Raw genomic sequence first — 16,432 nt, 5'->3', positions numbered from 1 at the left:
CAAAAGCTGAAGGAGCAAAAGTCCTACTAAATACTAAAGTAGCAAAAGGGTAGCTAAAAGCTAAAAATAGCAAATGACTTGCTACTGAAGATAAATGTGAGCTCGGAGGTTTGGAACCACCGAGCTCACAGAGTTCATTCAGTCAGGAATCACCTAGAGGCTCGGAGGCTCGGCCCATTCCCGGGAAGCGATTACAACACGAGGAGTCTTTGTTGAAGACTTCCAGAGAAGCACTTTTGATTCGTAAAGTTAGATCTGCGTGTTAAAGCAGAATTAAAAAAGCAGCATTTTAAAAGAAAAAAATGTTTCGGTTCAGAACATTTTGTTTCTAACCAGCGGAGACTTCATCTGGGCTGAGAGTCAACACAAACCAGGAAAAAAAAATAAACTAAAACTTAAAATTCAGGTCATTCAAGTCAAACGTTCTGATCCAAACCGACTCATTTCTTGGGAATCCGCCCACGTCCTCGAAGGCACGTGACCCCGCGACCTTTCCGCAGCGACTCTGGCAGAGGCCACGCTGCGGCTCGTTCGGCATCGTTTCTTCGCCCTGAGCTGGAGCCGTTCACGGCTGTGGCGGGTCGAGGGAACGACATGTGCCAGACAAATGAAACACGAACTTCCTGGCGCTCTCCAAACCCTCCTGTCGCCTTAGGGGTCGAACTGACTCGAAGTCGCGAGGGCTCCTCTCCCTCGCTCCTTTGACGGCTTCAGGAGGGTCAAAGAAGACCTGAGATTCCTCAGCGTTTTCCTGCGATGTTTCCCGGCAGGTAGGGGTTCGTCCTGTAACCGGAGGGTCGCCGGTTGGAACCTCCCGCTCCGTCCGTCTCAGTCGTTCTGTCGTTGGGCAAGACGCTTCATCTGCCGTGCCTGCTGGTGGTGGTCAGAGGGCTCAGTGGCGCCGGTGTTATGGCGGCCTCACTTCTGTCAGCCCGGCCCAGGGCAGCTGAGGCTACAATGAAGCTCACTGCCATCAGGGAGTGGATGAATGGATGAATGACTGACAGTACAGGGAAGCCGCTTGGGGGTCCTTGGATCAGATAAAACGATATACAAGTGGAGGCCGTTTACCGTTCCCCTTCTTTATGTGGGGCCTGTCGTTCAGGCGCTGTTCAAACCTTGCGTTCGGAGTCGTCTTCCACGGCGAGTAATTCCTCTCGGTGCGAGCCGAGGAGCAACCTGACGGAGCCCTCCGTCCTGCGAGCTCGCCGACTTCACCTCTGCCCCGGGGGCGCGCTCCGATTTGACTCACGGCGAGGTCTGAGTTCGTCCCGTTTGCTGTCTGAGAGTTTTTTTTTGGAGGGGGATGGAACGTGCTCTGAGCTGAGATTTGAAACCGAAATAAAACTTTACTCGAAAAAAAGGGGCGGCCGACTAAAAAGACCTTTGTTTTCATTTTTCTACGGAAGTAGCTCCCATGTGTCAATTTTTAGTGATAAAGTCGAACAAATCGGAACCAAAGATGTGATTAAAACGGCCGCATCAGGCCCGCGGGCCGCCTGTTGAATGGGCCTGGTTTCGAGGAGCATCGTGATCGCCTCGAGGGGACAACCGATGATCCTCGGTGTGCTGGATGTCTTTTTATTTACCGAAGAAGTGGAAGTGGGAGAAGTTTGTATCCTAAGTAAAACTTTTAATGGAGATAAAAGATAAAAAGGCAAACAGATAATTATTATTTTTTATTATTTTAAAGGAAGTGAGGGGGAGGGGGCAGTGAGTGGTCTGCTCAGGTCTTAATGTGGTCCAGACAGGGGTTGAATCAGACCAGTGATTCATGGATTAGTCCGAGCCGAAACTCATGTTTTCCTCCTTTGTTTTTCTGCTTAGATCAGTGAATTCTGGAGAACCAGTGAGTGGGACGTTCTGCTGAGTTCTGCATTTACTCAGAATCTGCCTGAGGAACTATTCGGTTCTGGCAGATTAATTTCTCTTTTTTTTCCCCCCTGATCCGCGGATCTCTCTATCTATCGGGTAAAAAAAAACGGTCCTTCTTGCCTCGTGTGCGTCTAAATTTAGCCGGAAGTCTCGTCAGAACCTTTAAAAAAATCAAACCAAAAAAAAAACTCACCTCTTGTGCCAAAGATTCAGTGCCAACGCCTAGAAAACTTCAGGAACTCCGGGAGGTGCTTTTATAGATGTGTGGAAAGGCGCGCAGACAGGACGCGCGCTCCTCCGGGACTTTACGCACAAAAGTTGTATTTTTTTTTTTTAAACTTTTATCTATTTCAAGCTTTAACTTTCTTCCTCGGCTGCCTCATTCTGAACCCTCACCCTCGCGGATGACTTGATGGTTATGTTATTTGTTCAGTTTTAGCTGCGGGTGTCCTCCTCGGCGCCACCTGGGCTCGAACCCGCAGCCTCGGGGGGTTACGGCGCTGACCGCCGCGCTCTCGTGTGGATTTTTCCTCCTTTTTTGTTGTTGTTTTTTTTCCCCTCTGGACACATTGAGCTCCGGCATGTTTCCAGTCTGACATGGAGGGTCGCAGCACGCGCGGACGTCGCCTCGTGGGTCCCGAAGGAAGGCAAGATGACGGCATAGCTGCTGAACTGCGGAGGCCGGCTATGCCTCCAACTTGCCATCTTTCTGTCCCCTTTGCAGCCAAACATGATTATTATTATTTTAAATGACTGCGTCGTTAAAAGCAGCTTCAGCTCAGAGTGAAAAAATAAATAAAAATAAAATCCTTCCAGGTTGTATTCTGATTGAATCTGAATTCTCTGCGTGTTTTCTGTGGAGCGCACAGGAATGACGCAGAAATGCGCGCGTGGCTGCGGCCATCAGGCTCTGAGAAGGTGAGACTTTACCTGGTTAATTAAACAAAAAGACCCCAAACATTTTATCTATCTATCTATCTATCTATCTATATATGGAGAATTGTAAATTTAGGCAGGAAGTCCTTTGATTTGACTAAATTTCAGCAAAACCAAGTCATATATCCCCTAAAATAAAGTTTTTGTTGCTTAAATTTAAGTTTATTAACCTTCACATCTAACCTACTTAGATGCACAAAGAGTGTTTAAAAAACTTGTTCATATTTCTTTTCTAGGAATATTCTTCTTTTTTACAGCAGACAACATTTTATTTTTGTTTTTTTCTGTGTATTTAAAATATATATATTTATTATAGGATTTTAAAAAATAAAAGCTTTGATGAGGCTCTCTCTCTCTCTCTCTCTCTCTGGAGCAATTTGGGCTTTTCAGTAAATTGCATTTTTCTGTGAAAAGGCAGAGTGAGCGCTGGATGACTCGTGCTGAAGGAGCTGAAGCGGAGTTTTAAAAGTCGCAACAAGCCGAGCATAAAAAAGCAAACGGCTGAAACCAGCAGCTGAAAGCTACAAGACGCAGTCAGTGTCTGTAAGAAACACAAAGAGTTTCTGAAAGATTTGAAGAGTTCTCCGTTCTTTTCCTTAAAAAACAGTAAATCAAGTGTTTTAAAAGCTAGAAATAACAAAAATCATAACAGTGATGTCCAGAACTATTGAGACGTTTTGATATAAGAATAATGACGCAGCTGTCGCACAACTAATTCATGCAAAGAGTTTTATTCTGACCGTTTCTTTCCTTTAAATCTGTGGTTTTAGTTTCAGAAACTTTAACCCTGAAAATCAATCCCATCAGAGTACGAGTTGTGACCAACTCTCACCTTCCATCACATCCTTTTTTTAACTCAGTATCTGTAAAAATGACCGAGTTGCAGCCATTTTTGTGTTTGCTACAGTTGATTAGCTGTGGCGGCCATCTTGAATTGGGTCGACTCCAAAGGTTAATCGGTTGTAGACGCACATCTGGTGATTACTTCCTGAAGGTTTTATAAAAATCCATCTGGCGATTTAAAAGATATTTTGCTAACAGACACACACACATTCAGTTAATTACAGTTAATTACATTTAATTACGCGATCGCTTGTCTTTTTAAAAAATAATAGTAATAAAAAAAGGAAAATCTCTGCCTTTTATTCAGAATATAATTTATTCAAATATGAATACATATACGTTTCCTATCATTACAATTCGCAACATAACTTTTTAAAAGATTTCCACGCATTAAAGAAACTGTTACCGACAAAACATAAATGTTCCAGTGTTTGAGGTCCAACTTAAACAAAATAAAGCTAAAAAATAAAAACATTTCAAGAAACCAAAATCAAACCCAAAGTGAAAAAGAAACAGGAGTCCGAACTCACAGGCCAGCGGAACCTCAGGTTAGCTGCTTCAGTGGAAATGTGCCCAACGTTGCAACGCAAACGATATGTCGTTTTAAAGTTCGGACAAGTCACTTCTTAGTTGGCAATATTTTTTTTTTTGTAAAATCAGACTTGTAAACGTCACAATACAAACAAGTTTTAACAATACAGATGCTTATTGCTTTTTAAGAAAACCACAAGAGGAAATAAATAAAAAAAAATGGAATCAAATACGGTCCTCCCACGTCACATCCCAAAACTTTCATTAAATAATAAAAAAAAAAAATTAAAAAAGTCAGAAAACATCCAAGATATAAAACTCAAACACTCGACCTGAATAAATCATACCGGAAGAAGTCGACAAGGCTGAGCGCTAACGTGAAACTCAGTGCATAAAATCCAAACCGCTGCCTTCGGGAACTCGGTGAAACATGCATTTATTGATCGCTCAGCTAACTATTGCAACATTTCCTCGGGTCTTTGGTTGACATGGAGAGCGTACAGTGACGACGACCGACAGTCAGAGTAAAAAAAAAATAAAAAACAAACGTGACCTAGACAGGCACTTAAAGCTACTCGGATACTGTAATATTCCTTCACGAATGATAAGCTTTGTGTGTTTTATTGTACAGAATTAGCTGAGAGGTTACTAAGTGTTGCAGAGCTAGTTATTATTATTACCTTAAATATACTGCTAAATAAGTCCATAAAACCTCTAAATAGTTCCACAGAGATACAGCAAACTATTATAAATACATTTTTACTGCTGCGGCGAGCTGTTTGTTGGCGGCGTGAACTCGGATTCTGTCTAACCAGCAAAAAAATGAAAAACATTTTAGTGCTAAACCTTCATCGTGATGAATTTTTCATAATCTTCAAAAGGCGACAGATAAATCACAAGATTACAGTCTCTAATGACATCTAAAATGGTACAAAAGTGACTTTTTAAAAAAAATATACAACCCCAATTTGAAAAAAAAAATAGTGTTTTATTCACATTGGAGCTTAGTGAATATATATGAAATGCTGAAACGAAGGAATTGTACCAGTTTTGGGGAAAAGTTTAAGTTTGAGAGCAGCGACACGTCTAAGAAAAGTTGGGACAGGAGCAACAAAAGGCTGCAGATGTGAGTGGTACGAGTAGGAAACCAGCTGGAGGAGCTTTTAGCAGCTAATTAGGTTATTTAGCTGCTATAAAGAGCTGCTTAAAGAGGCTGAATCTGTCCGAAGTAAAGACGGGCCGAGGATCAGAATAATGTAGTTTGAACAGAATATCAGAAAGGCTTTGACAATCCCATCATCTACAGTTCAGGATTTCAATAATCTGGAGATAATCTCTGAGGTCAAAGGTCAAAAAGCTGAAAGTAAACATTGGATGTTGGTGAAAACCAGGTCCTGGTTCTGTTCTGCTCAGGAACACTTCCACAGATCGTCGTCTGTAAACACGGTTCGCCCTGTCGTCCGTATACGCTGCTTAAAGCTCTATCAGGCAGAGAAGAAGCCAGACGACACCATCTTCTCTGGACTGAAGCAAAGAGGAGAACTGATCTCAGGTCAGACAAATCCAAAATTTAAAATTCCTCTTTGGGAACCACAGACACCACGTCCTCCGTACTAAAGAGGAGAGGAACCATCCGGCCTGTTACACAGTTTAAAAGCCTGCCTCTCTGATGGTATGGGGGTGCATTAGTGCCTCTAACATGGGCAGCCTATACATCCAGAAAGGCTCCATCAGTGCAGAAAAGTAGATACAGGTTTTAAAACGTGTCTTTTTCAGGGAAGGCCTTGCGTATTTCAGCAAGACATTGTTAAAACACAGACTGTATCCATGGCAACAGCATGGCTTCATAGCAGAACCGGTCTGCCTGCAGTCCAGACATCGTTAGAAAACGTTTGACGAATCATGAAACCAAATTCTCAGCAAAGAGCAGAACTGTTGAACATCTACAATCCTCCATCAGACCAGAACGGGACATTTCCCTCTAAAACCTCCAGCAGCTGCTCTCCTCAGGTCCTAGATGCGAAAAGAGGAGTGGGATAGTTCACAGATGGAAATACAGCCCTGGCCCGTTTTTCTGAGACGTGCTGCTGCCACGAAATTCAAAAAGTACATTTTTTTCCCCTAAAAATTGTAGCAGTTCCTACGTTAAACATTTGATGTGTTTACTCCGATCCGTTGTGATTAAAAATACAAGCTTATAAGGTTTGCAAATCACTGCATCCTGGTTTTTATTTACATTTTACACAACCTCTCAGCTTTTTTTCAGAGCTGGGGTTGTAGAGACTTTAAACGTAGAGATGCATCAATCTGGTCGGTTTTAAGCTTCGTTCGCCTGATGGGTGCCCGACCGATTAAATGCTCCAAAAATGATCATATTTTTGGTTCTTTTACCCTTTAATGAGCTTCACAAAACCTACAGATCAGATCTGGTCGACAAAACGGTGACTGATATACCGCTGATGAACGATTCAGGGGATATAACCGAGCGGGAAAAACTTGACTATGTGGCTCCGTTTAATTCATTTAACGTTTAAATAAATTCAGAATAATGTCTCCTTTCCACTTCAGTTTGAAATAAAAGGTTCGACCTGAAGAAAGTCCAGCACCAAAACGTTTTTTTGGTTTTTTTTTTACGAGTCAGACGTGTCCTGTAGAAACAGAGGCGCAACAAACTCTCGCTCGTCTCTGCAGGTTTACCCCGTTACTGATATGAATTCATAAAGTCGGACACATTCAGGACTCAACGACGGCAGCCGGAGCGCTAAAATCATCTTCAAAAACAAACAAAAAAATAAAATAAAATCGCAAAACACATCATCAGAAAACAAAATGGTTTAAATAAAACGAGAGAGGAATTTAAAGCCGTGCTGGAAGTGCTACGGTTGGTGCAACGGACCGGTTCGAAGGAACGGGTCGGTGTCGAGGCGGACACGTTTACTTCCTTTGTGTTTGTTCAGCAGCAGAGAGAACGGGGTGGAAATCGAACGTCCTGTTTTGATCGGATCGTCCGCAGCGGGAAAAACTACGACGCGTTCAACGGGCGATTCGCGGATAGAATCTCCGTGGAGACAAGAAAACATTCACGGATCATTACATGTAATAACCACGCACCGTCAAAATAAAGACAATCTAAACCTTTTGCCTAAAAGTGATAAATAACAATTTAAAATAAGATAAAAATCAAACAAAAAGGCACCAGCTTCATAGAATAAAGATCAAACTTTTGCGTTTTTTTCCCGTCCACAGGTGATTAATAGCAGTAGTGAAGAGTAACCTGAGAGGGGTCCCTTACGTTCACCGCTTTCAGGCGAAGACGTCCAACCCCGACGACGGCAATCTTCATCAAAAAAATGGTTTCCGGGCGCCCAGAGCAGCAGTCACGGTGACTCATATCATCCCGAAGAGGCGCCTCCTGCGTCGGGAGGGTAGGGGGGGGTTAAACTAAAACCGAAAACGTTCGCATCCCGCCAGCAGATGGGAGCTACTGGCCGAGCTGTCGGCGCAGAGAGAGGGCGGTGACGGTGACGGTGACGGCGTGCGGATGGGTTCCTACGAGTGTGTGTGTGTGGAGTGTTTAACTGTAGCAGCTGCTGCCGTCAGCGGTGCGAGGCTACACCAGGCTGCGGGCGTGCCGGCCGGACTGGAGCGGCTGCCTGCTCCGGAACGGGATGAACCACAGGAGTTTCCAGCGGGTGCCGCACACCTCGGCCAGAGCCCACTGCCACGACCGCTTTGCTCCGTATCTGACGAGAAACGAAAAGGAGATTCTCTGTGTTGAATCGGGCGGATTAGGAGCCTTTACAACAGGGGTGTCAAACTCCAGGCCTCGAGGGCGAATGTCCTGGAGGTTTTAGGTTTTTTTTGCTCCAACACACCTGATTCAAACGGTTTAATCACCTCCTCACCGAATCATCAGGTTCTCCAGACGCATGGCAACAAGTCGTCCATTTAAACCGGGTGTTTTAAAGCAAGAACACGTCTAAAACATGCAGGAGAGCGGCCCTCGAGGAACAGAGTTTGACACCTGTGCTTTACAACGAGCTCCGTAAGGCTTCGTAAGTGTGGTTATGAACAGTCAGCGTCTTACCTGTTGTAGGTAGCTCTGTGAACGACCTCATTTGTGTAATGTCACGTCTCATTAACTGAGGTTTTTTGGTTTTTTTAAATCCTAGTCTAGTTCATGTTCACTTTCATCATATCCTAGTTTGGTTTTCCTCAGTTTAGTTTTATTTTTAGTATGACTTGTTTTAGATAAGTTTTACTGGGTGAATTTTACTTAAACTCATTAAGTGAGTATTTGAGACTTCTAAAAGTCTACATTGAGCATTTTTTTGTTGTTTTTTTATTTATTTATATTATAATTTCATATTTAAAAACAATTTTGTCAATCATGGATCTTCATATAGTAATAAATTACAAACAAAACAAAAATCATTACGATGCAAAGTGAGTCTCTTAAATGATGTGAAATCCAAAAACGTTTCTCAAAGTCGTCAACTTTTAAGCAAAAGTCTGAAGAATTACGGAACTGGAAGAGAAATCGACTCACGTTTCGCTCGAAAACTGGGACATTTTCTCAATGGTGGTCTGATCCTGTAACAGAGGAGAGACGGAACGAATGAGTCAAAAATAAAGTAAAACAAAAACACCGTCACGACGATTCACAACGATTTAATACGATTTTCGGGGCTTAAAAACGTAAAAAATCTGAAACCCAGCAGCCAAAAAAATGCATATAAATAAAGCCGAACAACATTTCAGATAAATGTCCAATAAAACACAACATGGAGAACCTGTGAAATGCTCAAATCCTACATTTTACGGCTTTTTTTAAAATATAATTCTTAATTTTTCGAGTTTTGGTTTGACAGCAGGTTTCAGAAAGTGACAGAACGTTCATGTGGGGAGGATCCTCGGGTGTGCTTCGCTGACTTGAAGCCATTCGCTTCGCTGTCTGAAGCTGATTCTCTGTGGCGGCCATCTTGAATCGGGGTTGGCTCCAAAGGACAATCATCTGTAGATGTTCATCCAATAAATACTTTGAGCGTTTCATTTAAAATCTGCCCACGAGTTCCTGAGATATTCTGCTAACAGACACAGACCCACGCAGGTGATTACATTATAATTAAAACTGCCGTCTTATTTCCAGGACTGCAACAACAGCACGTCCATCTCAAGGCCATTTTTGGTTCTTTTTCCACTCATTCTCATTTAGCATTGATTATTTCAGTTCTGTGTGCGACGTGAGGTAATGGTTTGTCAAAAAATAAATAAAAAAACAGAGTGTGCTTCCGCCTTTTCCACTTAGTCCTTCTCCAAGCGGTAAAAAAAGTTAGATTTGCCTGAAACGAAGCTGTAATAAGTGACGTTAAACAGTTGTGTTGGTTTGGAGACGTGTGCCGTAACGAGATGTGGACAGCAGCTAACGTCCTCCACCGTCCGTACTTACAGTGAGGACGCCAGACAGCTGCGTGTGGAACAAGCCGCTCATTCCGACGAACATGACCAGGCCCATGAGCGCCGAGACCCGCAGCAGGGCCAGCTCGTGGCGAGTCGTGAACTCCTCCTGGGGAGGCAGAAGCGCAACACGGTAAACGCCGATTTTTGGTTTTTTTCCCGGAAAATTGAAAAAAAAAAAAAAACGTCGTGTGGACGTTACCTGATCTCGTCCCGTCAGCGGCTGGAAGTAATAGTACTGACAGAAGTCCAGCACCAGCGTGAATAAACTGAGGATCTGAGTGTAGAGACACAGCTGCAGGAAGAGCCAGTGGTTGTCTTCTCCCACACAGTTATTAATCCTGGAGAGAGAGAGAGGAAAAAAAACACAGGATTAGGAACACGACCACGTGGAGGTTCTGTTAATAACAGGATCGACAGGATTCTCTATGAGGACGTTAGGGTTTAAAGAGCTTAAAGAAAGTATTCAAACCTTTGTCAGGTTACAACTACGCTCCAAAGTATTTTATGTAATCGACCGACACAAAGTCTAATCTGCTACTAAAATCTGTAAAGCAGAAAAACTGGAGCAGATTACTAAATTCATCTCAAACAACACTAGTATCAACAAAACACAGGCCAAATCAATTTAACATTTTTCACTGCATATATTATACACCATATAGATTGAGTAAATTGAACGCCAGTATCACCGACAAACGCCAGAGATGTACGACGTCGGTTGGGGATCTTCTTCACATGCTTTGGAGTTGTGCACACTTGCAAAACTACTGGAATAAAGTAATTCAGATAGCATCAGCGGTCTGTGGACACTTTTTAGATTCTGATCCCAAGATTTGGATACTTGGAGGTGAAATTATATCCTTGCAAGAAATGTTTTCTACTGTTAGCATCGCCCCCAGCAAAAGAAGCGCATACTTAAAAATTGGAAAGCTATGGACCCTCTAAACTAGAAACATTGGATCAACGAATCGATGTCATACTGCACGCCTGAAAAGATTCTCCATTCGATACGCGGGACATCGGCAGAGTTTGACCGGATATGGATTCCCGTCGTGGACGTTCTAACCGAACTAGATTTGAGAGACTGATCATTACGGTCTTGTCTCAACTTTTTTTGTATTTATTTTTGTAGTTTTGTTCTTTCTTTATTGTGAGAATGGTTGTACCATCCTGCAGGTTTTACTTGTTTCTCTGCTCCAACACACCTGATTTGAATTGAGATGTGATTAACAGGCTTCTACAGAACATGAAGAGGTGATTTAACCCCTGAATCAGGTGTGCTGTCGCCGTTATTCCCACAACGCAGAATGGACTACGCTACGCTTACCACGGGCAGTGGTGGTCCATCCTGCGGACACAGTGGCCACATCGACTGCAGTGGTGCGACCTTTTAGGCCTCATCAAGTTGCACTTATTGCACAGCTCCCAGTGTTCTCTCTCTGGAATAAAAACACACAAAAAAAAACAACTTTCCGTTCTCAGACGAGCTGGCAGCACAATAACACAATCTTCAAACTGTATTTTAATCAGGTTCGGTCATTTATTGCTGCGAAGAATTTCACGCTAAACACAACAAATGTGCCCAGATCTTCCAAATCAGTAAAAACCAGAAATGTCTAGATCAGGGGTGTCGAACTCCGTTCCTCGGGGGCCGCTCTCCTGAATGTTTTTGATGTGTTCTTGCTTTAAAACACCCGGTTTAAATGGACGACTTGTCGCCATGCTCCTGGAGAACCTGATGATTTTGTGAGGAGGTAATTAAACCGTTTGAATCAGGTGTGATGGAGCAGAAAAACCTAAAACTCCCAGGACAGCAGCCCTCGAGGCCTGGAGTTTGACACCCTTGGTCTAGAAGGCGTATATCTCTTGTCAGCTTGTTAAACTAAGAGCTTTAGCTGTTTTCATCAAACCTTGAAAATAACACTATGCGTAAATGTCATGCAAAATAGTGAGACGTCACGGTCAGAGCATGTGTTGTGAATGACTCTCAGCTACTACCACAACAGATTTTAGCTCAATATCAGTAAAATCCTCTGAGTTATAGCCACTTTTCTGTTGTGGCAGCCATCTTGAACTGAATTGACCCCAGTAAGGTAATCAGCTGTAGATACACATCCAGTGATCGCTTTCTGAAATTCAAATGAGTAAGAAGTCTTTTTCCTGCGTTTCCTACCTGAGTGAGGTATGTGGGGGTCCACGGGAAGACGGCCAGGATCTGCGGTGGAAGCTCTGATCAGCGCCACAACACAGAAGGCTGAAGCTATGTAATACCCTAAGAACACACACATATGCAGCGTTTAAAGCAGCGGGGGGGGGCTTTCTCCACCAAAGCGCGATTCTTCCAAACAACAGCGGCACTCACAGACAACCAAGGCCCAGGGGATGTGTCCTTCGTTGTAGTGTGGCAGCAGGACCAGTTTGGGAATGAAGAAGGTGTTGTACAGCCAGATCCCAAAGACGACGCTGATGCAGAGCCAGCCCATCGGATCCACCACGAAGTGGAGCCGAAGCTTCATGGCTGCCTCTCCAGACGGCCCCCCTGTCGGTCCTCGCTGCAAACCAAAGTCCTCAACAACTTAATATCGTCTCTGACCAGAAACTAATCAGAATATACAACTGTATTCACTTCGAGAAGATAAAAAGATCAGGTTACAGTTGCGTCCGAGCAGCTCAGACCTTGAAGCGAAAGGAACTGCTCGCCTTTTCCTAAAAAAGGATCCTTTAGTTCTGACTTGTTGGGCTTCTAAACCGACTGGTTAAAGGAGTTTCACCGATCCGCCCACTCTGTGCTTTGTTTGGGTCGTTATCATCCATGAGGTGCTGCCTTACAACATGTAAGATGTTTCAGTTGGGTGATTTTAAGGTGCTAATTATTATGAAACCACCCAGGGAGGAGAGTCCAGGGTGCCTCGTGACGTTCAAGGCCACGTTTTCTGTTTTATGTCTGTTTTTTTGATAGATAGTTTCTGTCAGTTCTCTCTCAAATGTCTCTCAGGAAGAACAGATGTTATATCTTGTCTTCCAGGATGGAGACATAAATATACACACACAAAACAAGAGAACAATAAATTCACTCATGACCAAGAGATCGCAAATAATAAAAGCTTTATGTTTCAGGCTAATGTAACATGAATTAAAGGTTTAAGAAACGGGACAATATAGCTAATATACTACGTCTAGGCTGTGTATGGTTCTTCCACATGCTACGGAGGCAGCTGATTGTTAAATAAATAAACTGTTAATGTGTCTTCTTTCTTCAGAGTTCAATCATCCAGTCCAATGAACAACACTAAACAGGAGTTAAGAACAGAATAAGCAGTTTGACATTGAAAGAGAAAACCTGACATCTATTTTTCATGTACATTTTTTAACAAATGTGGCCCCGTTTAAAGGGCAAACAAACAGGCTTTCGGACGATATAAGTTTTTATTTAATTTAAAGGACTCCACAGAAGAGATTCATACAACGCGTGTTTGTCGGCCTGCATTTGCTGCAAAGCAAGTCGCTGTACGACGCTCAGTCCATCCGGCCTTTAAGATAAACCAGAAGAGGGACGGACGTCACAGTAAACGCGGGTTCACTTGACTAAATAAACCTGAGCAGGTTTGTGTTACAGTAACGCAAAACACCTGGAACATCGAAACAAGGTCGTGAACAGCAATCACAGAAATCCAACTATTTTAGTTTTCATCAGTCAGGTGATAAATATCTGCGTGATATTTTAGGACTTGTTCAATAAAACAGCCGAATTAATTTACTTTAAAGTGTTATTTTTTGTATATTTTATGCCTGGGGTCGTAGACTTTGTATATGTGTTATAACAACTGTTATTATATATGTTTCAAAGCAACTGCTAGTATTAGTTATTAGCCCCTTACACATTGTAAAAACTACACATGAATGATGGCAATTCAAAGGAGTAGATGTGATACAATAAGGTGACATTTATGGAGGTAGTGAGTGTGTTATATTATGTTTAAAGTGGTCAAGTATTAAAAAAAATACACATAATTTAGGCCTACAGTGTAATAAAGCAGGTGTAATCAAGTTCAGCTTTCCCTGCTTCTGAATGAGCAGCGCGAGTTTAAATAAAGCGACATTTAGCTGCTGATAAAAGTCGGTTTAAACCTGTTTGTGCAGCCCTGTCAGCCTTTAAACGCTGTTCCTGTGAGGCTCCATCATTCATCATGCTGATAACACTGACAGCCGTGATGGGCTTGGCTCCACGGCTCCCTGACATGCTTGCTAGCGAGCTAGCATCTGCGGCTAACGCTGCTTTTTATCCCTTTACCGACGGACACACGGGTAAAAAAAATAAAGCCCCCCAAGAGTTGGCAAAGAGTTTAAAACCTAAAAGGAAGAGATACCCACTTTTTTTTCGTCCCCCGACGCTGTCCTAGTGGGACCACATCGACGCTACTTCCTCCTCCGAGCCTGCGTGGGACGGACGGGTCCTGCGACTTTCTTCGTTACCTGCAATTAAACGCCACTTCCGACCAACTCGCGTTTCAAAATAAAACGACTTTGGAAAAACTAATTGGAAAGAGTCACTTTAGCTTTGTTTGAAGTGGGGGATTTTTTGTTTTGTTTTTTTAACAATAAATTCAACTCAGTTCAATTCAGTTTCTTTATATGGCGCCAAGTCACAACAAAAGTCGTCTCAGGTCTCTGCACAAAAACATTTACTGACATAAAAAGTCAATTTGTAAAAGTTACCTGTCTAAGGAAGCCAGCAGGTTGCGTTGAATCTTCACTTTGTCGCAGTCTCCCATCCTGAGCAGCACATAGGCAACAGTGGGAAGGAAAAACGTACTTTTAACTGGAAGAAACCTTCAGCAGAACCAGAACCAGGCTCAAAGTGAGTGTCCATCTGTTTCGACCAGCTGGGGTAACTTGGAGAGGAGAGGTGTGGTTTCTACTAGAAGAAAGACAAAGAAAATCATGTTAATGATAGAAATAATTACAGTAGAGCAAGTAAAGACGGCAGCAGAGGGAGGAAATGTGGTCAGTTTGTCCTCCAGCTGTCTGAGCCTATAGCAGCAGAACTAAAGGAGAGCTCAGGAAACCCAAGCCGACCCGAACTATAGTACGGACTGACTCAGTATTTGCCACATATGTACTGGATGTATACAAGGGATGTACCTTGTACTTGCCTGAAATTGTTCTAATACTTACCTGGGATTACCAGCCGTGTACCCTGTGATACTTACCTAATATATACTTGGTAGATATCAGGTACATATCTGGTACATACATGGTAATTACAAGATATAGCTGGTGCTTATATGGTACAAGCCCAGTACTTACTAGGTACGTATTTTGTAAAAAAAAAAAAAAAAATCAGGTACGAGCTGGGTACATGCCGGGTGAGTCGGTTGTTGATTTTATTTTGAAACGTGACGTTACTGACGCCTCGTGACGTAATCCAACTTCCGCTAGCATTAGCGGCAGATGTTTGTTGACAGCAACGCCGCTTAGGGTTTCTGTGTTGTTTTAGTTTCATTTCGCTGTCGGGGTAACAAAAGAAAATGGCATCGCCCAGTTCCTATAAGCTCAGGTGCTCCATCCCGGGCCACGAGATGGACGTGAGGGGACTCGCAGGTGCTGTTTTTCCAGAGGGAGCCTTCGTGTCTGTGTCCAGAGACCGAACCGGAAGAGTTTGGGTGCCGAACTCCAGGTAGCTAGCGTTAGCGCTAGCCTCTTGCTGGCTAACCGTACAGCCAGGTCACCTTTTATTTCAGTCACCTGTTAATTCTTGGGCCAAGAAACGCGTCTGCTCAAGAAAACGAGCTGGCTAACCATTCCCTTCAAACAGGCATTTTTGTTAATTACTGTTTTTTTTGAGCAGCCGTTAGCTTGGAAGCTAACAGCTGCTCAAATTAGCTTTGTCATTCATTCAGCTGTAGCTCAGTAAATCAAGATTAAGTTTTACCATGACCGATATCAATTATTAAGGTTCTTTTTAAATAAATATAGTTTATTATATATGCACATCACAAGACATAAGACCTTTTGAGGGGGAGAAAATGATTAAATAAATTGTAAATTGTAAATAAATAAAAAGCTTAAAACGTTTTTAGCCCCAACCCAAATGTATGCTGTTGTTGTTGACAGATGTTCTTAAAAAACAAATGACCATAATCTAGGAGTTAATTTATTTAATCGGTTAGATTTCCTGTGGATGCCGGATGTATTTGCTAATATTTGCTGAAGAAGAAGAAAGAAGATTAAGAGTGATTAAAGCTAAAAGAAGCAGAACGCTAGCTAAAAGCTAAAGTAGCTAATCGCTAGCTGCAAACTAAAAGTGGCTAAAGGCTAGCTACAAACCTAAAGTAGCTAAAAGTAATGAAAGACTAGTTACAAACTAAAAGTAGCAAAAGGCTAGTTATTAACTAAAAGTAGCCTAAGAAGACAAAAATAGTCAGTACGTTTAACCACATTTTAAATGTTTTTAAAGGAATTGAAGAGATCTCCGTGTGTTTCTATTGTTTTTTTTGGTTTTTTTTTCAAAAGTTATCGTAACCTTCTTCTATCTTGGGGATGTTATGTATATAAAAAGCCGTCCTGATGTGAAAACCAACCTCGTTGCTGGAAGCTGATAAAAGAGTCGTGTAAGAACACTGTGCTTCCCGCAGATGTGCCTGTCTTTTAATCAGCTTAGTTTGGAGAACAGATGATGATTATTTAGAAAATGAGCTAAAATCTGCCTAATGAATCTGCAGTTGAACCAATCAGCAGGTCTGGTTCGGGATTAGACTGATTTCTGGGTTTTTTTTTTTTTTTTTTT

General features: G+C 42.5%; 2 protein-coding genes across 3 annotated transcripts in view; one reads left to right on the top strand and one right to left on the bottom strand.

The window, feature by feature from the left end:
• Positions 1 to 3,947: 3,947 nt before the first annotated feature.
• zdhhc21 (zinc finger DHHC-type palmitoyltransferase 21) lies at positions 3,948 to 14,133 on the bottom strand. Of its 2 annotated transcripts, XM_017414311.3 has the most exons (8): positions 14,017 to 14,133; positions 12,008 to 12,197; positions 11,819 to 11,917; positions 10,973 to 11,084; positions 9,845 to 9,983; positions 9,635 to 9,751; positions 8,735 to 8,778; positions 7,790 to 7,928 (listed from the first exon to the last, which is right to left on the bottom strand). In XM_017414311.3, the coding sequence occupies exons 2-8, from the start codon at positions 12,159 to 12,161 to the stop codon at positions 7,796 to 7,798; spliced, it is 798 nt and encodes a 265-aa protein (XP_017269800.1). In that variant the 5' UTR covers positions 12,162 to 12,197; positions 14,017 to 14,133; the 3' UTR covers positions 7,790 to 7,795. The 2 variants fall into 2 exon arrangements, with proteins under 2 accessions (XP_037832535.1, XP_017269800.1); XM_037976607.1 differs by lacking the exon at positions 14,017 to 14,133 and having other exon boundaries at positions 3,948 to 7,928; positions 12,008 to 12,161.
• A 923-nt stretch (positions 14,134 to 15,056) lies between these two features.
• plaa (phospholipase A2-activating protein) overlaps positions 15,057 to 16,432 on the top strand; it is a 13,642-nt gene continuing 12,266 nt past the window's right edge. The window contains exon 1 of the mRNA XM_017414321.3: positions 15,057 to 15,322. Within this exon, the coding sequence (XP_017269810.1) occupies positions 15,174 to 15,322 (149 nt within the window). The 5' untranslated portion in view covers positions 15,057 to 15,173. The remainder of the gene's footprint in view (positions 15,323 to 16,432) is intronic.

The sequence above is a fragment of the Kryptolebias marmoratus genome, linkage group LG7 (assembly GCF_001649575.2).
Source record: "Kryptolebias marmoratus isolate JLee-2015 linkage group LG7, ASM164957v2, whole genome shotgun sequence".
Lineage (NCBI taxonomy): Eukaryota > Metazoa > Chordata > Actinopteri > Cyprinodontiformes > Rivulidae > Kryptolebias > Kryptolebias marmoratus.
Note: the sequence above shows the minus strand (reverse complement) of the source record. Positions and strands in the feature narration are given on the sequence as shown.

Coding starts and splice junctions, on each gene's coding strand:
- zdhhc21 (XM_017414311.3), bottom strand. CDS start 12,161: ATGAAGCTTCGGCTCCACTTCGTGGTGGATCCGATGGGCTGGCTCTGC. Junction 11,085..11,818: donor CCCCCACATACCTCACTCAG/GTAGGAAACGCA, acceptor TTTTTATTCCAG/AGAGAGAACACTGGGAGCTG. Junction 8,779..9,634: donor AGCTGTCTGGCGTCCTCACT/GTAAGTACGGAC, acceptor CCTCTGTTACAG/GATCAGACCACCATTGAGAA.